The sequence below is a fragment of the Balaenoptera ricei genome, assembly GCF_028023285.1.
Source record: "Balaenoptera ricei isolate mBalRic1 chromosome 7 unlocalized genomic scaffold, mBalRic1.hap2 SUPER_6_unloc_1, whole genome shotgun sequence".
In the NCBI taxonomy this organism is placed as follows: Eukaryota; Metazoa; Chordata; class Mammalia; order Artiodactyla; family Balaenopteridae; genus Balaenoptera; species Balaenoptera ricei.
This window is the reverse complement of record NW_026777444.1, coordinates 1,058,039-1,077,623: the sequence shown is the minus strand read 5'-3', so window position 1 is coordinate 1,077,623 and position 19,585 is coordinate 1,058,039. Positions and strand designations below refer to the sequence as shown.

At 39.5% G+C, this 19,585-nt stretch overlaps 1 protein-coding gene across 3 annotated transcripts in view; it reads left to right on the top strand.

Moving 5' to 3' along the window:
- Positions 1-19,585, top strand: part of PTPN4 (protein tyrosine phosphatase non-receptor type 4) — a 182,099-nt gene that overhangs the window by 124,107 nt on the left and 38,407 nt on the right. For all 3 annotated transcript variants that reach the window (XM_059912035.1, XM_059912036.1, XM_059912039.1), the window contains 2 exons: positions 2,900-3,025; positions 4,755-4,913. In XM_059912035.1, coding sequence (XP_059768018.1) covers positions 2,900-3,025; positions 4,755-4,913 — 285 coding nt within the window. The remainder of the gene's footprint in view (positions 1-2,899; positions 3,026-4,754; positions 4,914-19,585) is intronic.

Below are 19,585 nucleotides of genomic sequence, written 5' to 3'. Positions count from 1 at the left end.
TATAAAACAAATATTATTCAGTGAGTAGTAGAGATAAAATTCCGATATGATGGGCCCCAAATAACTGTCCTGTTTCTTTTGTTGTGCTGGAATTGTATGAATCCACTTTGAAATAATAAGTCATCATCTAGGACAAGGTCTTAATAGTACTTTTTAATGATCCTACTAGCTCTGAAAGACAAGCTTTTCTGGGATTGTGATGATCTGATGCATATCTATCAAAATGCCCTAATGGTTTTAGCAATTATTAAATTATTCTGTTAGAGTATTAGAGAATTCTAGAATTCTTGTCCACTCCTTGGAATTTTAGTTGGCAGTATAAATAGTTAGAAACGATTTCTCCTTAAACTTTTTATGTAAGGTGGTTTTTTTCAGCAATAATAAATGTTAACTTATTTTTCTGATACATCAACTCTTTGAATTGCTTTCAGACTTTTTCAGTTATCATATAATATCTAGGAAGAAAGCAAAAGAATGTTCCCATGCAACAGAAAAATAAGGTGCCATGGTCAGAAAATAAATTTACCACATTGCAAACACTGATGAAGTGTGGTATTTTTTTCTCTGAAGTTTCCACACTCAACAGGAAACATAGACAGCAAGCTTGAGTGTGTGGGTCTCTGAGGTTAAAACTGTTAATAAAATACCTTGAAGTTTAGTTTTAAGTGCAAAGCATTTCCAACCATGTTTAGTTTATTAACAACAGTAAAGTGTTCTGATGCCTTGTATTAGGTGAGTATAACTGGATTTTTTTCCTCCTTCAAATGACTCTTTGCCTCTTTTAGAAAATGAAAATAGTTGATCTCCTGACTGTGGTTAGTGAACTCAAACAGTTTACATTTAATAATCCAATATGTGAGTAATCTGTTTATTAACATTAAGAATTATGTTAATAGAAGAGCATTAATAGAAGAGCCATAAATGCTGTTTCTTTTAATAATCTTTACTTCATTTTAAAAATCTAATGCATGAGATAATATACTTTATTTTTATTTTATTGTGACTGATGAGGTGGTTAGACTAAATGGTATCCTGACTTGTCTTCAAATCAGAAAGTCCTGTAATTTAAACTCATGGTAATGGGAAATGTTTATGCTTTAATGACTTCAGATTCACTTATGAAAAATGAAATCTGAGTCAATGACTTTTTAAAAAAAATTGATAACGTTACATCTCTTTTAGAAAATGTTCAATGTTCTTAAGTTAAGGAGATGTCAGTCAACTATATTTCAATTTAAAACTAAGTAAAAGAAAAAAAAGCAACATCATTAGGCCAAACTAAAAAGATTTTAGCTATGAATACATGAAATGATAGGGCATTTGTGTGGTTTGGATTCAGAAGTAATTTAAGTTACTTGTGGTTTAGTAAAATTAATAAACTAAAACACTGCACTGAAAATGTAGATACTCATAGATCATTTCAGAAGGTAAGGAAGGACCGTAGGAGCGTACATTTTACTAGAAAATTTTGATATTTAGATGTAGAAACTTAAGTGATTTGTCTGTGGGAAGGTCAAAGCTAGGATTGATGGTCCCCACTCATTGTTTTTTTTTTTTTTTTTAAATAAATTTATTTATTTATTTTTGGCTGCGTTGGGTCTCCGTTGCTGTGCATGGGCTCTCTCTAGTTGCGGTGTGCGGGCTTCTCATTGCAGTGGCTTCTCTTATTGCGGAGCACGGGCTCTAGGCACGCAGGCTTCAGTAGTTGTGGCACACAGGCTCAGTAGTTGCGGCTCGTGGGCTCTAGAGCGCAGGCTCAGTAGTTGTGGCGCACGGGCTTAGTTGCTCCACGGCATGTGGGATCTTCCCGGACCGGGCCTCCAACCCGTGTCCCCTGCATTGGCAGGCGGATTCTTAACCACTGCACCACCAGGGAAGCCCCCCACTCATTGTTTTAATGCTTCCTACTATGTATGTAAATTTTCTTGAGTACTCGTGGTCAGTGTTACCGTGCTTTGTAGTCTAGTCTATTTGTATGTGCTTCAGTGAGTTATTACTGAAATATAAAACTGTCTAAGTTTAGAAGCTGATATATTATGTGTTTTTATGTAATTTGCTTAATTCATTATATTAACCTTCATATGAACTCTGCATGTCAAAAAGCTAGGCATTTAAAAAGATATCATGTATTTTCCATGAACTTTGGCCACTTTTTGAATTTGCATAAAAAACGACTTCAGTTGCTAATTCACCTAAAATTCTAAGGGTTTTTGACCTCCGTAAAGATCAATATCTTTTCTGAAAAGATCATTTACTCTCTTTATCACTATAATAACTGACAATATACAGGTAAGAAAACATATGCTACTCCCCACCATGAGACAAAATAATTAACCTTCCAAATGTTTCCTAAAGAAGAAAAGAAAAGAAAAAAATCCACTGGCTTACTGTATATAAAAGGGGAAAATTTATAAATAAAATATGCACAATTATCATTTTTACCTTGTCCTCATTGAGGCAGAGGGCCAGGGTTTAGGTTTAAGGACACTCAGGAGATGATGTGTTAGGAATTGTTTAAAACACCACAAGATAAGCTCAAGTCCCAGAGACCCTGGGACAGAGACAATGTCTAAAATATAATGTTGGTAGTATCTGGGAAAACTTGATAGCCAACGATTCCATTGTTTTTTTTCTCTCATCTTTCTTTCTTTGTTTCTTTAATTTTTCTCCTCTTCCCTATTCTCTTTCCTACTTTTTCTTGCCTTCTTTCTTCATATAAAGATTTCCTTTCTTAGGAAATTGTTTGATAAGTAGCCTCCAAATGCATTAATTTCTTGTAAATAAACGTGTTGTGTTTACTCATCTAGAATATGATGTATTAAGCCAAATTGTAAGGTTCGGTACATAGCTTGGGGTAAAAAATAAAATTTTTTGCATATTATTTAAATTATTACTCCAGATCCCCAAGTAAGCCCTTGGCACGGAAATTAATGGATTGGGAAGTAGTAAGCAGAAATTCACTATCTGATGACAGGTTGGAAACACAAAGCCTTCCGTCGCGATCCCCACCTGGCACTCCTAATCAGTAAGTACATCAGGTGTACGTTTTGCTAATTTCTAAATGTTTGGCTGTGTGTTTCCATTGCCTGAAGACTATAATATGTAAAATTTAAATTTTTCGGTCAGACATGATTTTCGTTGCTCCAAGGCATTATTTCCTCTCAGCCTGGAGCTCACTGTGTAAGCAGAGCATGACATAAAGATGCTCACTTAACTACAAAGCTGACTTTCACAGTCAGGGTCACTAGCCAATAAATCAAGGCCTATTAGTAGACTTAAAATCTGGGAATATGGTTGTAGCTGACATAACTCTTTTCCTTGTGTATCTCCAGCATAATTTCTAGGAGAGTGCATATTATTTGAACACGCTAAGTGTTGTGATTCTTTTGCTGAAGCTCCTACCCTGCTTCTGCTGTGCCAGTGTCTGTGGTCTAGGAAAAGGGATTTCCAGCCTCAGTTCCCCCAGCTCAGCCATAGCTCAGCTGAGAAGCACGTGTTACTCAGCACTTACCGCGTATGCACTTCATCCTAGCATGTCTCACGAAAGCTGGATGCTTGGGGGTAGGTAGTCATAATAAGATAATAAACGTGTACTGGCCAAAGATGTTATCTTAATCTCATAATGTTAACAAATGTGTTGTATGTATTACATGTATGTGATTAAGATAATGATAACAAAATTCATGTTACCATACTGACTGTCCTTGTTAACCCAAAAGGTTGATATAAGAAATATTTGAATTTTGGCATGGAATATAATATTTAAAGAAGTCTTCCTCTGGACATATTTCATACACATTCATGTTCAGTAAATGAGCACTAAATTCTGAAAGTTGTTTCACTGATGGGTGTTTGTCAGCTTAAGAGTAAATTCCTACCATATTGGAAGTAAAGTGTGTGCACAAACAGCTTGGTTCACAGCAGGTTACCTAATAGCTAGGTGTCTTCCTCACTACTAGAAACAAAATAGACTCAAAAGTTTGTACAATGTCTTGCTAATTGTCGATTGCTAAGTCATCTTTTTTATAATAGACTGCATATAAATTCAAAGGCTAATCAGCTTGTTGGAGAAGATCCAGAACCTTCTTTTTCTGGTCCCTTTTCCAGCCAGCCATTCCTTATTTGTTACCAGTACCCCACTAAACAATTACAGCAAATTATGGAAGACACATGAAATTTAAACCAGATGGTTGAATTAATTAATTGTCACTAACTCTTATCAGACTTTCTGTTAATGAAACAATTTTACGTATGATATGAAGAAAATTGTTTTTTCCCTAAATTCTAAAGTGACTGTGTCACTTATGAAGATGGAAATATGGTATTCAGTATCTCTAGTCTTAGAAATTATAGAAAATCCCATAAATAAAAGTATTTATTAAAGGATTAAAAAAGAATTCAGACCAGAGGATATTTCTGAATTATTGATTCTCTCCTTTTATTTTGTAAATGCTGATTAAGACGCACATTTGTAGTGACTGAAACCTAGAAACATTAAGGTTGGTGGGGATAGTAGATGATTGAAATAGATAAAATCCCCGTGGCAGATTGCTAACTCTAGCTCAGATCTTTCGACTTCCTATTCTGTGCTTTTTCTGTTTATACCATACTGTCTTTGTCAGAGACTCAGCTTAGTAAAATGTGGTCAGTCTTAAAAACACACACCCACTTTCTACTGCAATCATATAAGAAAAAAACTTGAACGTACTGAGTTACAGTACAGTTTTACTCAGTTTTTGTTCCTCTTCTCGTAGTCGAAATTCTGCGTTCACCCAAGAGGGAACCAGGTTACGGCCGTCTTCAGTGGGTCATTTGGTCGGCCACGTGGTTCACACCTGCCCAGGCGAGGCATTCGTGAGGCATCGGTCTCCATCTTCCACACAAGCTAACAGCATTGTTTTGGAATCATCTCCGTAAGGCCTTTTTGCATTTAGCTTCCTTTTTATGAGTAATAATGCCCCAAATTGTTTCATTTGAAATAATCTGGGAAATTATAGTATTTGATATAAGACTTTATTTGTGCGATGTTTTAAAAGTTTATATATTTGTAAATGTGCTTATTTGTTCCTGAAGGTCTTGGTGACCCCCACCCCACAAAACTGCTGTTATTATTTTATTGACTCTGTATATTCTTGAACTTTTAGTGCACATTGTTACATATTTCTGCAGATACATGTATCACTGTGGTCAGGCAGTAAGGTGATGAAAGGTAGAGTTTTCTTAATATTTTTCAGGAAGGGAACCATAAGGATGAGTAGACAGTGTTGGGGAAATTAAGTAGCAAGGGAGAACATCACACTGAAAATAAGTTATAGAAAGCGTGCATACATCATTTCTAAAATTCACTCCTATCTCATTACAAATTGATGCATAAATTAAACTTCATAATTCAGTATATCAGTTTAATGCACAACATACTTACCTCACATTAATAGGCAGTCTTGATTTATTGGTTCATATAATACAGTTAGTTCATATGCAAGTAAAAATACAGTGCAAGAGTTAGAAAAAAAGTAAAATACTTTATAAGATACATAAGTAGGTAAGAGGATTCATTAATTGCTAAGAAGGAAACGGGTTTAAGATACAGTGACTGTGATGAGGGTTGCAGAAAGGATGGGTCTGAGTGATGGAGAGCAGGTGCAGCGGCCAGCACAGCAGCTGCAGGTGCTCCAGGAAAGCGCACCTGGTCTGTAGGAGCAGCTGCTGTCCTCTGTGTGGGCCAGCAGCGAAGGCGGCCAAGCTGTCGGGACCAGTGGGCGTTGAGTCTGGCTAACGTGTATCTGGGTAGAAGATTTGGATTGTGTGTGTACATGATAAAGGTTGGAGGAGTAGAAGACTATACACTGCACAGTGACACCTGTGGAGCATGGGTGGACAGGAGTTAGGATCGGTGGAAATTTATGTTTTATTACTTTAAAAATTATAGCTAAACTTTTTGTTTGATTTTCAATAAGCATGTATTTTCTACTTCTAAAACTTTAAAAAGTACAGTAATTAAAGACATGATTGAAATGTTAACTGATTAAATTTTTAAATGACATGCTTTCGGCACATGAAAGCTGACCACTTGGAGGAATCACAAAGTCCGTGTCATCACAGACAGAACAGTGTCACTCCTGGGGCCTGACCACATGATCTCAGTCTAGTTTTTGTAGGGCCCTTTCCGTAGAGCCCATACACATCTGCCTTCGCATACAATTGAGTATATCCTTTTGTAAATTTTATAGATTCACAGACCCCCCCAAATCACTTACCTCTTCAGAATACCTGTGTTCTCTTTTCCTGACCTGAAGTGGAGAAGGAGGTTCAGGATAGGTTGGAACCATGCAGAGGTTTTCTTCCCCTGCCCAGTCCACCAGAATTTCAATGCTTCGGGCTTTCTCTTTGGACATGTTTTATGAAGCTTATGTATTTGTATTCAGTTTTGAATCTATAACACTGCGTTGGAAATTCAGCCAATCCTCACCTTAAGAATAATGAGAGAGTTCTGCAAAGACAAGCTTAATGGTAAACTAATAATAATAACTTACATTGGTAGCTTACAGTCAGCTTTTTCATAAATTATCTCACTGTTCAAGAGAACTCAATAAAATAGGAAAGCTATATAGCCCTCCTTTACAGATGAGAGAGCCACACTAACAGCATTTGTCCCAATTTACGGAACTAAAACTTGGGTTTTCTTACCTGAGCCAGTCTGTAGAACTGTGTATCCTGGACAAGGCTTTGTTGATTTTTTTTTTTTTTTCAATTTAGAGGAAATATTTTTCAACTTGGAATCCATAGATTTTAGTTTTACATTGGCCAAATGTGAAAAGAATGCAAACAATATGTTGGATTAAGCACAGAGCATTTCAACGTAGTACAATACATTGAAATTGATGTTGGGATATCTCACCAGTTTCCTGCTCTTTGAGGGAGTCCAGGGGCGTTCAGGTGAGCCTGACTTCAGGCACTGGGCGAGCTTGCCCACTTCTCAAGGAGAAAACGCTATTAATTCGCAGGTGTGTTTACTGTGGAAGCAAACAGGAGGCTGTTGTACGCTTAAAGTTACTGTTTATAGGCGGGGGTAATTGAGATTACATCCTACCATTTCCTTCCTTTCTTTAAATGATCCACAGAAAATTAGACTGTTTTTAGTTTGTGATTTTTCTGAGATAAACATTAGCCCTAAATTAATTTTAAAATACTTAACAGATTAAAAAAAAATAAATTCCCACCATAATGCTAATATGTAACAGGGAAGCTCAGGTATTGCTACAGAATAATTGCAAAGTGTGTGAATGGGATGGATACAGTTTTATTTTTTATTGTGATACAGATTGCTAACAGCTGCAACAGAGAACTGTTTTGAGTGCTGAGGAAGCTGCCTCACTGCTGACCTTGAAGCACTCATGAGGAAACTTACAGCCACCTGGACTGAAACAAGTCAGGAAAGCTTTTGCCCACCTGGCTTGATGGACAGTTTTAACAACTCTTTTGCTGCTGTGTTACAGTATATTGCCTGTTGACAGCAAAGTGCACTTCAGTGTAACATTTTCATTATCTGCTCTTCACTTAACATTTTCCAAAATGTCAAAGTTTAAGATAAGCACATTATTTGTGGTGAAAAACCCCAGCCTGAAAGTTGGGCATTGGAACAGTTTTACTTATTTATTTATTTATTTAAATTTATTTATTTATTTATTGGCTGCATTGGGTCTTCGTTGCTGTGCGCAGGCTTTCTCTAGTTGAGGTGAGCGGGAGCTACTCTTTGTTGCAGTGCACGGGCTTCTCACTGCGGTGACTTCTCTTGTTGCAGATCACGGGCTCTAGGCACTCGGGCTTCAGTAGTTGTGGCATGTAGGCTCAGTAGTTGTGGCTTGCGGGCTCTAGAGCACAGGCTCAGTACTTGTGGTGTGCAGGCTCAGTAGTTGTGGTGTGCGGGCTCAGTAGTTGTGGCTTGCAGGCTCTACAGCGCAGGCTCAGTGGTTGTGGTGTGCAGGCTCAGTAGTTGTGGCTCGCTGGCTCTAGAGCACAGGCTCAGTAGTTGTGGCTCACAGGCTCAGTAGTTGTGGCTCGTGGGCGCTAGAGTGCAGGCTCAGTAGTTGTGGCTCGCAGGCTCTAGAGCGTAGGCTCAGTAGTTGTGGCACGCAGGCTCAGTAGTTGTGACACACAGGCTCAGTAGTTGTGGCTCACGGGCGCAGTTGTGGCTCGCTGGCTCTAGAGCGCAGGTTCAGTAGTTGTGGCTCCCAGGCTCAGTAGTTGTGGCTCACAGGCTCTAGAGCGCAGGCTCGTAGTTGTGGCGCGCAGCCTCAGTAGTTGTGATGCACAGGCTCAGTAGTTGTGGCTCACGGGCGCTAGAGCGCAGGCTCAGTAGTTGTGGCGCGCAGGCTCAGTAGTTGTGGCGTGCAGGCTCAGTAGTTGTGACGCCCAGGCTTAGTTGCTCCGCAGCATGTGGGATCTTCCCAGACCAGGGCTTGAACCTGTGTCCCCTGCATTGGCAGGCGGATTCTTAACCACTGCACCACCAGGGAAGCCCTGGAACACTTTTAGAATCACATTCCTGTCTCTCCTTTCTTTTGTCTTTTTTTTTTTTTTTTTTTTTTTTATTTATTTTTGGCTGTGTTGGGTCTTCATTTCTGTGCAAGGGCTTTCTCTAGTTGCGGCAAGCGGGGGCCTTCTCTAGTTGCGGCAAGCAGGGGCCACTCTTCATTGCGGTGCGCGGGCCTCTCACTATCGTGGCCTCTCTTGTTGCGGAGCACAGGCTCCAGACGCGCAGGCTCAGTAATTGTGGCTCACGGGCGTAGTTGCTCCACGGCATGTGGGATCTTCCCAGACCAGGGCTCGAACCCATATCCCCCCGCATTGGCAGGCAGACTCAACCACTGCGCCACCAGGGAAGCCCTCTTTTTTCTTAACATCCAAAGTTAACACACGTAGTAATTTGACCACAAAATTTTTTTGTGAGTAGAATTTAGACAGTATGTGTTTCAAGTCCTTGTTGCCATCCATACCCCACTGTGGATCATTTTAGGCAAATTATTGGTTTTAAATATATTAAAACCATTGCATTAGGAATATGTTATCAATTAAAGTAAATATGAATGTCCTTAGAGCCCTGACCTCTACTGATCTTGCATTCTGTTCATTTTAAATATAAGTAGTTCCTAGTAGAATTTAAAATATAGTAGTATTACCACTTATAAGTAAAATGGAATGAAAGAAAATAGTCATCTTCAGCATATGCTCTGATAAGTTCTGTTGAAGCCTCAGTTACTGGCAGATAGGACAGTTGCTTAGCTATTGTCTCTTTTATAAATTGGCTTCTGAGAAGCATTTCATTTGAAGAGAAGAGTCCACTGCTACAAGTTTAGAAATCCCTGATTTAAAATAACTTTCCTCCCGCTTTTTGCAGTTGTTTTCTTTGAGGTGCAACTATAACTTAGTGTTACGAGCGTAAGCTCTGGATTCAGACTGTTTAAAACTTGGTTCCACCACTTCTAATTATGTGACCTTGGGTGAGTTATTTTATCTCTGTAAGCATTAATTTCCTTGCTTGTAAAACAGTGTGATAATATCTACCTCGTAGGACGGCTGTGAATATTTAATGAGATGCTTATTAGTAGTTCGGCAGAGAAAAAGTACTTAGTAGACGTTAACTATAATAATTACAGTACATCTTTCAGTTAATTTGGGGTGGGGGGGGATGTATTCCAGCAGCTTTTAAGTATATTATCAACCATTTATCTGTTGTATGTTTGAAGTGTGGCTGTCTGGTTGAACACAATGAGGAATTCCCCAAATTCTCAACTTCATCCTTCAGTTCCTAATCACCAGAGACTATGCAGATTTCATAATCCTCAAATGTTAAATCCAGTTCCCTGAGCTATTCTTTCCTAGACTGTCCCGTTCCAGTCTTATCTTTGTACGACCTAATCAATTCCTTTTGCTTCGTCCTCAGAGCTTTGCCTTTCTTCTGCCCCTCTGAGCTACTGGCACTGATAACTTCACCTGCAGGCTCAGCGTAACCTAACTCCCACGCCAGCCTTGATCAGGTCTAGTGTTATATCATGGACCATGCAAATACTAGGCTGCTGTAGGACAAGGAAATAAGAGAAGCGAAGGGGGTTGGGTGGAAGGAGTATTGAGCCATGGGGCCTCAGAGGGCACACCGTGTTAGATGCTGTACCTGTGGCGGCAGGACTAAGTGTAGCTCCCTGGGCTGCTTCTCTGCAGCGTACTTACCTGCCGTCCAGCTCTTGCAAAATCCTCCCTTACTTGCAGTTGGGAGCTGAGGTCAGAGACTTGGAGTTTGGTTGAAACCAGGAATCTCAGGTCTGGGACCTTGGTTCTGGAGTAGATTCCTACTGATAGAATAATATGACATTTTCAGTTCTATTCTTCTATTCTTCTATTAATCATATCCCCGGGAGTTTCTATGCACTTTAATTGCCTTGAGCATCAATTAGTAATCAGTCTGAAATGGTGTTTACTTTGAAATACTCTGAATGTCACTATAAATTAGCCAAAGTATCGAGAAGCCTGGATTTTGAACCAGAACTTTATCTGTATCTTACGTAACATACGTATGGCAGGGGTAAGTGCCCAGTGAAGACTTGGATGCCACTAGTGATTGTAATTGAGTGAGACAAGAGCTGCTGGTATGTATTTTAGAAAATAAGAGTTTTAAAAGGAGCCATCATTCCTGGCAAGTTTTATTAGTGTCTACCAAGAATATGGTTTTTGTTTTCTAGTCTTAAATTAGAATAAAGTTTATGCTTGTATGAAGGGTGTATTTGTACAGTTAAACCTTTGGCAGCATTTTTTTTTTTAATTTACAGTTTTAAGAGTTTATCCTGCTCATTTTTCTTTTTTATGAGTAATTACAATAATCTCTTTGGAACTACATTTTCTACACTCTCCCTATGACACATTTTTTCCAGCTCCCATATTTAACGCCAAATGATTACCTCTACTTGTAAGACTCCAGGCACAGCCTTGATCCCTACTTCTTTCTTTGGTTCCTATTTCCCTAGTCCTGTCTAAACCATCTGGTAGTAGATGCTCGTCTTCTTTTAGGTTATAGGTCCCTTCTCTCAGGTGCCAGCTGTTATTTCTAGTGGGGCTGTGTCCCACTATGCTGCCTGGTTGTCCTTTCCAAGTATGTGATGTCTCTTCATCCTGTTTTCCTTGGTAGTTTTTGTTTATTTGTTTGTTTTTGTTTTGGCCTAGAAATAGTACCTTTTTATTCTTTTTTTTTTAATTAAAAAAATTTTTTTTTGCCTGCAGATGAAGTGGGAGATTGGGATTGACATATATACAATAATATGTATAAAATAGATAACTAATAAGAACCTGCTGTATAAATAAATAAATTAATTAATTAAAAAAAATTTTTTGGCCGCTCCATGCAGCTTGTGGGTGGGGTCCTGGTTCCCCTGGATCCCCGACCGGGGATCGAACCCGGGCCCTGGCAGTGAAAATGCCGAGTCCTAACCAGTGGACTGCCAGGGAATTCCCAGTAGTACCTTTTTAAAGAACTGGCCTATTTCATGATATTATTTTAAATGTATAATAATTTCAAATTACAATACATGGTTTACCTATGAAAGTCATCTTCCTAGATAATTGTTTAATAGATTGACTTTGTATGATACTTCTACATTAAATATGAACAGGGAAGTTATTTGTTACGATAAATTGAGTTAATATGAGTATGTCTTTAAAATGTAATTGATACCTTTTGCCCAAAATAAGAATTTTAGAAGTCTGTGTTGATATTCTCGGTTACTTTTATAGACGATAGATAGATAGGTAGATAGATAGACAGAAAGAGAGTGTGTTTGGTTATTGAAGGTGGAAACACAGGAAGGGGAAATTGTCACCAAGATTACTGGGAGAGGGCATAATTAGTTTGTGAAAGCTCCCCAGACCAACCTTAACCTCTGCAGTAACCAGGCCCATGGAGAGCTTGTCCATCACTCTCTGTGAAGTTACCTTAACAAGAAAGTTACCTAAAACAATGAGAGAAGGCAGGTAGCACCTGTCCTGAAATCCAAAATTATATCATCCTTTCCTCTCTTAGATCTTGGCTGATCCTCTGCCTGTACTCCATTCTCCTCACCCTTTATTTAGAGTTTGGCTCAAATACCAGCCCGAGCCTGTACACTTGGACTCTCTTCCTTTCTGGGTCTTCTTGTGGACTTCGAATGAGTAAAGGAGAGGGTGTATTCAGATACCCACTGGAGTCCGGCAAGTAACACTGGGTGGGATTCACGTGGCCTGGAATGCCTGTGGCCCATCTAAAGGCAGCCGCTACCACTTGGCTTTGTCCAGTTGTTGACAACTTGTAATGCAGGTCTATTCTTTCCAAAGCTTCCAGATTTTTCATTCTGGAAATCCAGATTTTGTATGTAATTTTTAAAATGTAGTCAACTCACATTTTTAAAGTGAACAGGCCAAATGTATGTTGGCAAAAATTGGCCCACAAGCCATGAATCTGCAACCACTGTTCTAGTACAGTGATTTCTAATCAGAAGCAGATAATAAAAATCACTTCTGGAGCTTTTTGGACTGTATACGCCTGGTCACTAACCCTGGAAATGCAGACTCAGCAGTCTAGCACAGTGTCCCGTGGTGTCAGTGCCGTCCCTCTCTTGCAGCTGAGTGTTGCCACCATGATACCCCTGCCCACCAGGCCTGGCTCACTTAGATACCGGGCTGCAAAGCAGGCTTGGGTTTGTCCCTGTTGTTTGTCTTGGTGCTGTATTTAGACTGTTATCTGAACCAAGAATAAAGTTGCTCTGACTCCATTCCCACCTGATCCCAACCTTATACTCTTCCCCCAAGGCCTTTGGTTTTTTTAAAAATTTATTTATTTTATTTATTTTATCTTTGGCTGTGTTGGGTCTTCATTATTGCACACAGGCTTTTCTCTGGTTGCAGCGAGCGGGACCTACTCTTCGTTGCGGTGCTCGGGCTTCTCATTCTGGTGGCTTCTCTTGTTGGGAGCACGGGCTCTAGGTGTGCAGGCTTCAGTAGTTGTGGCACGCGGGCTCAGTAGTTGTGGTTTGCGGGCTTTAGAGCGCAGGCTCAGTAGTTGTGGCACACGGGCTTAGTTGCTCTGCAGCATGTGGGATCTTCCTGGACCAGGACTCGAACCCGTGTCCCCTGCATTGGCAGGCGGATTCTTAACCACTGTGCCACCAGGGAAGCCCCAGACCTTTAGTTTTGAGACTAAATGTTTCCCAGGTGTGACAGCTGTATGCAAAACTAGAGGAAAGCCTCTCTTCACCTTGCCTGGGTGGTTATACTTAGTCCTGAGTAAGGGATGAGACCTATTGGTTGATCCATGTGGAGTCCAGTGACTCCCAGTTTTTGTAAAGTCTTGGAGGCTTCCGGCCAACTGCTTGTTAGAGATTTCCCATCGGGGGCTGTACCAAGGGTTGCCTGCCTCTGTCTACCCTGGTCCCTGCAGCGGGCCATGGCCAAGGCACGCAGCTCTCTCCTAGCAGCTTCTTGCACAAGCAGTGCTTGAATGCATCGCCTCATAGAGCCCTGGGTTCTTGGCAGTTGAAATTAGCAGAATAAAAACTAGTATGTTTGGGACCTGGAATCTCTGGCCATCAAGGTAGATGTCAGAGAAGCTTTGGCTGAAAAGGGGAGGTGTGCTCTCTGATGCAGTCCTCATAGACTTATCAGAAGCTAGAGCATTTTGTGCCCTGAAGACTTCCAGGTAGAAAGCTGAGTGGTTATTTTTGTTCACTGCGTATTTAGTGATTATATTTTACACTAGATTTTGCAGTTGGAGGAGGGCTATATTTTCTCTTAGGAGAAGCGAGACCATTCATCGTTAACCTGGCTGACGCCCTTAGTGCTAAGCAGATTTTAGCATCGCTACCACGTCTGTCACGTGTCTATAGCAGCAAGTCTCTCAAGACGTTCACAGCTTCTCTACCCAGGGGAGCATATGTTTCCAAGAGCCACTCTGGCAGTAACCTCTGCGTTAGTTACCTTGGGCTAATTTATGCTCTGGTAGCACATTCCCCCAACTTACAGTGACGTACAGCAACAAGGGTTCTTTCTCTCGTACATTCTGCATACATGGTGGATCACCTGTGGCTCTGCTCCACGTCATGGTCATTCTAGGGCCCAGACTGACCGCAGCCCCTGTTTGGGACTTGGCTGGCCTCCTGGCTGAGGGAAGAGAGAAATACAGAGCTTCCTTTCAAAAGAGGCTACTCACATTTCATTGGCCAGAGCAAGTCATATGGCCAAGCATGATGTCAGCCAGGGAGGAGTGGAGGGTAACTTGGAACAATAATATGACCTAATACAGTTCTGCTTCCTCAAGACCTTAGAGCTGTGTCTTGGGTGTCGGTCATCAGTCAACAAAAATAAGCAGGAACTGGCTGAAGCCTGTGCCTGATTACCACAGCAGCTGGCAACTCTCTCCTCTGCCCTTAGGCAGTGGGATAATAATGTTTCTATTTTCCCAAAGGACCTCCTGCCACCTCAAGAGGTAAATAATAACCCCTGTGGTGATCAGTACTCTTGACGAGAACCGTTTTCGCCTTGCCTGGTCCCTTAATCTCCATGACTTCCACAGACGCAGGCTTCCTGGGGTCCAAGTTGAACCACTGGTTCCCCCTTCTGGCCTTTGTGAAAAACTCATCTTGTTACTACATTCAGGGTGCTCGTTCTTTTTTTTTCTTTCAATTTTTGAATTTTATTTTATTTTTTTATACAGCAGGTTCTTATTAGTTATCTATTTTATACATATTAGTGTATATATGTCAATCCCAATCTCCCAGTTCATCACACCACCACCCCCTGCCGCTTTCCCCGCTCAGTGTCCTTACATTTGTTCTAAACATCTGTGTCTCAATTTCTGCCCTGCAAACAGGTTCATCTGTACCATTTTTCTAGGTTCCACATATATGCGTTAATATACGATATTTGTTTTTCTCTTTCTGACTTACTTCACTCTGTATGACAGTCTCTAGATGCATCCACGTCTCTACAAATGACCCAATTTCGTTCCTTTTTATGGCTGAGTAATATTCCATCGTATATGTGTACCACATCTTCTTTATCCATTCATCTGTCGATGGGCATTTAGGTTGCTTCTATGACCTGGCTGTTGTAAATAGTGCTGCAGTGAACGTTGGGGTGCATGTGACTTTTTGAATTATGGTTTTCTCTGGGTATATGCCCAGTAGTGGGATTGCTGGGTCGTACGGTAGTTCTATTCTTAGTTTTTTAAGGAACCTCCATGCTGTTCTCCACAGTGGCTGTATCAATTTACATACCCACCAACAGTGCAAGAGGGTTCCCTTTTCTCCACACCCTCTCCAGCATTTGTTGTTTGTAGATTTTCTGATGATGCCCATTCTAACTGTTGTGAGGTGATACCTCATTGTAATTTTGATTTGCATTTCTCTAATAATTAGTGATGTTGAGCAGCTTTTCAAGTGCTTCTTGGCCATCTGTATGTCTTCTTTGGAGAAATGTCTATTTAGGTCTTCTGCCCATTTTTGGATTGGGTTGTTTGTTTTTTTAATATTGAGCTGCATGAGCTGTTTGTATATTTTGGAGATTAATCCTTTGTCCGTTGATTCGTTTGCAAATATTTTCTCCCATTCTGAGGGTTGTCTTTTCATCTTGTTTGTAGTTTCCTTTGCTTTGCAAAAGCTTTTGTTTCATTAGGTCCCATTTGTTATTTTTGTTTTTAATTTCCATTACTCTAGGAGGTGGATCAAAAAAGATCTTGCTGTGATTTATGTCAAAGAGTATTCTTCTTATGTTTTCCTCTAAGACTTTTATAGTGTCTGGTCTTACATTTAGGTCTCTAATCCATTTTGAGTTTATTTTTGTGTATGGTGTTAGGGAGTGTTCTATTTTCATTCTTTTACATGCAACTGTCCAGTTTTCCCAGCACCACTTATTGAAGAGACTGTCCTTTCTCCATTGTATATCCTTGCCTCCTTTGTCATAGATTAGTTGACCATAGATGCGTGGGTTTATCTCTGGGCTTTCTATCTTGTTCCATTGATCTATATTTCTGTTTTTGTGCCAGTACCATATTGTCTTGATTACTGTAACTTTGTAGTATAGTCTGAAATCAGGGAGTCTGATTCCTCCAGCTCCGTTTTTTTCCCTCAAGACTGCCTTGGCTACTCGGGGTCTTTTGTGTCTCCACACAGATTTTAAGATTTTTTGGTTCTAGTTCTGTAGAAAATGCCATTGGTAATTTGATAGGGAATGCATTGAATCTGTAGATTGCTTTGAGTAGTATAGTCATTTTCACAATATTGATTCTTCCAATCCAAGAACATGGTATATCTCTCCATCTGTTTGTATCATCTTTAATTTCTTTCAGCAGTGTCTTATAGTTTTCTGCATACAGGTCTTTTGTCTCCCTAGGTAGGTTTATTCCTAGGTATTTTATTCTTTTTGTTGCAGTGGTAAATGGGAGTGTTTCCTTAATTTCTCTTTCAGATTTTTCATCATTAGTGTATAGGAATGCAAGAAATTTCTGTGCATTAATTTTGTATCCTGCAACTTTACCAAATTCATTGATTAGCTCTAGTAGTTTTCTGCTGGCATCTTTAGGATTCTCTGTGTATAGTATCATGTCATCTGCGAACACTGACAGTTTTACTTCTTCTTTTCCAATTTGTATTCCTTTTATTTCTTTTTCTTCTCTGATGGCTTTGGCTAAAACTTCCAAAACTATGTTGAGTAAGAGTGGCGAGAGTGGACATCCTTGTCTTGTTCCTGATCTTAGAGGAAATGCTTTCAGTTTTTCACCATTGAGAATGATGCTTGCTGTGGGTTTGTCATATATGGCCTTTATTATGTTGAGGTAGGTTCTCTCTGTGCCCACTTTCTGGAGAGTTTTTATCATAAATGGGTGTTGAACTTTATCAGAAGCTTTTTCTGCATCTATTGGATGATCATATGGTTTTTCTTCTTCAGTTTGTTAATATGGTGTATTACATTGATTGATTTGCGTATACTGAAGAATCCTTGCATCCCTGGGATAAACCCCACTTGATCATGGTGTATGATCCTTTTAATGCGTTGTGGGATTCTATTTGCTAGTATTTTGTTGACGATTTTTGCATCTATATTCATCAGTGATATTGGTCTGTAATTTTCTTTTTTTGTAGTATCTTTGTCTGATTTTGGTATCAGGGTGATGGTGGCCTCATAGAATGAGTTTGGGAGTGTTCCTTCCTCTGCAATTTTTTGGAAGAGTTTGAGAAGGATGGGTGTTAGCTCTTCTCTAAACGTTTGATAGAATTCACCTGTGAAGCCATCTGGTCCTGGACTTTTGTTTGTTGGAAGATTTTTGATCACAGTTTCAATTTCATTACTTGTGATTGGTCTGTTCATATTTCCTATTTCTTCCTGGTTCAGTCTCGGAAAGTTATACCTTTCTAAGATTTTGTCCACTTCTTCCAGGTTGTCCATTTTTTTGGCAGAGTTGCTTGTAGTAGTCTCTTAGGATGCTTTGTATTTCTGCTGTGTCTGTTGTAACTTCTCCTTTTTCATTTCTAATTTTATTGATTTGAGTCCTCTCCCTCTTTTTCTTGATGCGTTTGGCTAATGGTTTATCAATTTTGTTTATCTTCTCAAAGAACCAGCTTTTAGTTTTATTGATCTTTGCTGTTGTTTTCTTTGTTTCTATTTCATTTATTTCTGCTCTGATCTTTATGATTTTTTTCCTTCTGCTAACTCTGGGTTTTGTTTGTTCTTCTTTCCCTAGTTCCTTTAGGTGTAAGGTTAGATTGTTTATTTGAGATTTTTCTCATTTCTTGAGGTAGGCTTGTATTGCTATCAACTTCCCTCTTAGAACTGCTTTTGCTGCATCCCATAGGTTTTGGATCGTCGTGTTTTCATTGTCATTTGTTTCTAGGTATTTTTTGATTTCCTCTTTGATTTCTTCAGTGATCTCTTGGTTATTTAGTAACGTATTGTTTAGCCTCCATGTGTGTTTTTTACTTTTTTTTCCCTGTAATTCATTTCTAATCTCATAGCGTTGTGGTCAGAAAAGATGCTTGACATGATTTCAATTTTCTTAAATTTACTGAGGCTTGATTTGTGACCCAAGATGTGATCTATCATTGAGAATGTTCCATGTGCACTTGAGAAGAAAGTGTAATCTGCTCTTTTTGGATGGAAAGTCCTATCAGTTAAATCTATCTGGTCTATTGTGTCATTTAAAGCTTGTGTTTCCTTATTAATTTTTTGTTTGGATGATCTGTCCATTGGTGTAAGTGAGGTGTTAAAGTCCCCCACTATTATTGTGTTACTGTCGATTTCCTCTTTTATAGCTGTTAGCAGTTGCCTTATGTATTGAGGTGCTCCTATGTTGGGTGAATATATATTTATAATTGTTATATCTTCTTCTTGGATTGATTCCTTGATCATTATCAGTGTCCTTCCTTGTCTCTTGTAACATTCTTTATTTTAAAGTCTATTTTACCTGAATGAGTATTGCTACTCCAGCTTTCTTTTGATTTCCGTTTGCATGGAATATCTTTTTCCATCTCCTCACTTTCAGTCTGTATGTGTCCCTAGGTCTGAAGTGGGTCTCTTGTAGACAGCATATATATGGGTCTTGTTTTTGTATCCATTCAGTGAGCCTGTGTCTTTTGGTTGGAGCATTTAATCCATTCATGTTTAAGGTAATTATTGATATGTATGTTCCTATGACAATTTTCTTAATTGTTTTGGGTTTGTTTTTGTAGGTCCTTTTCTTCTCTTGTGTTTCCCACTTAGAGGAGTTCCTTTAGCATTTGTTGTAGAGCTGGTTTGGTGGTGCTGAATTCTCTTAGCTTTTGCTTGTCTGTAAAGCTTTAGATTTCTCCCCGTCTAATCTGAATGAGGTCCTTGCCGGGTAGAGTAATCTTGGTTGTGGGTTGTTCCCTTTCATCACTTTAAATATGTCATGCCACTCCCTTCTGGCTTGTAGAGTTTCTGCTGAGAAATCAGTTGTTAACCTTATGGGAGTTCCCTTGTATGTTATTTGTCGTTTTTCCCTTGCTGCTTTCAATAATTTTTCTTTGTCTTTAATTTTTGTCAATTTGATTACTGTGTGTCTCGGCGTGTTTCTCCTTGGGTTTATCCTGTATGGGAATCTCTGCGCTTCCTGGACTTGTTTGGCTATTTCCTTTCCCATGTTAGGGAAGTTTTTGACTATAATCTCTTCACATATTTTCTCGGGTCCTTTCTCTCTCTCTTCTCCTTCTGGGACCCCTGTAATGCGAATGTTGTTGCGTTTAATGTTGTCCCAAGAGGTCTCTTAGGCTGTCTTCATTTCTTTTCACTCTTTATTCTTTATTCTGTTCCGCAGCAGTGAATTCCACCATTCTGTCTTCCAGGTCACTTATCCGTTCTTTTGCCTCAGTTATTCTGCTACTGATTCCTTCTAGTGTATTTTTGTTTTCAGTTATTGTATTGTTCATCTCTGTTTTTTTTTTAATTCTTCTAGGTCTTTGTTAAACATTTCTTGCATCTTCTCGATCTTTGCGTCCATTGTTTTTCTGAGGTCCTGGATCATCTTCACTATCATTATTCTGAATTCTTTTTCTGG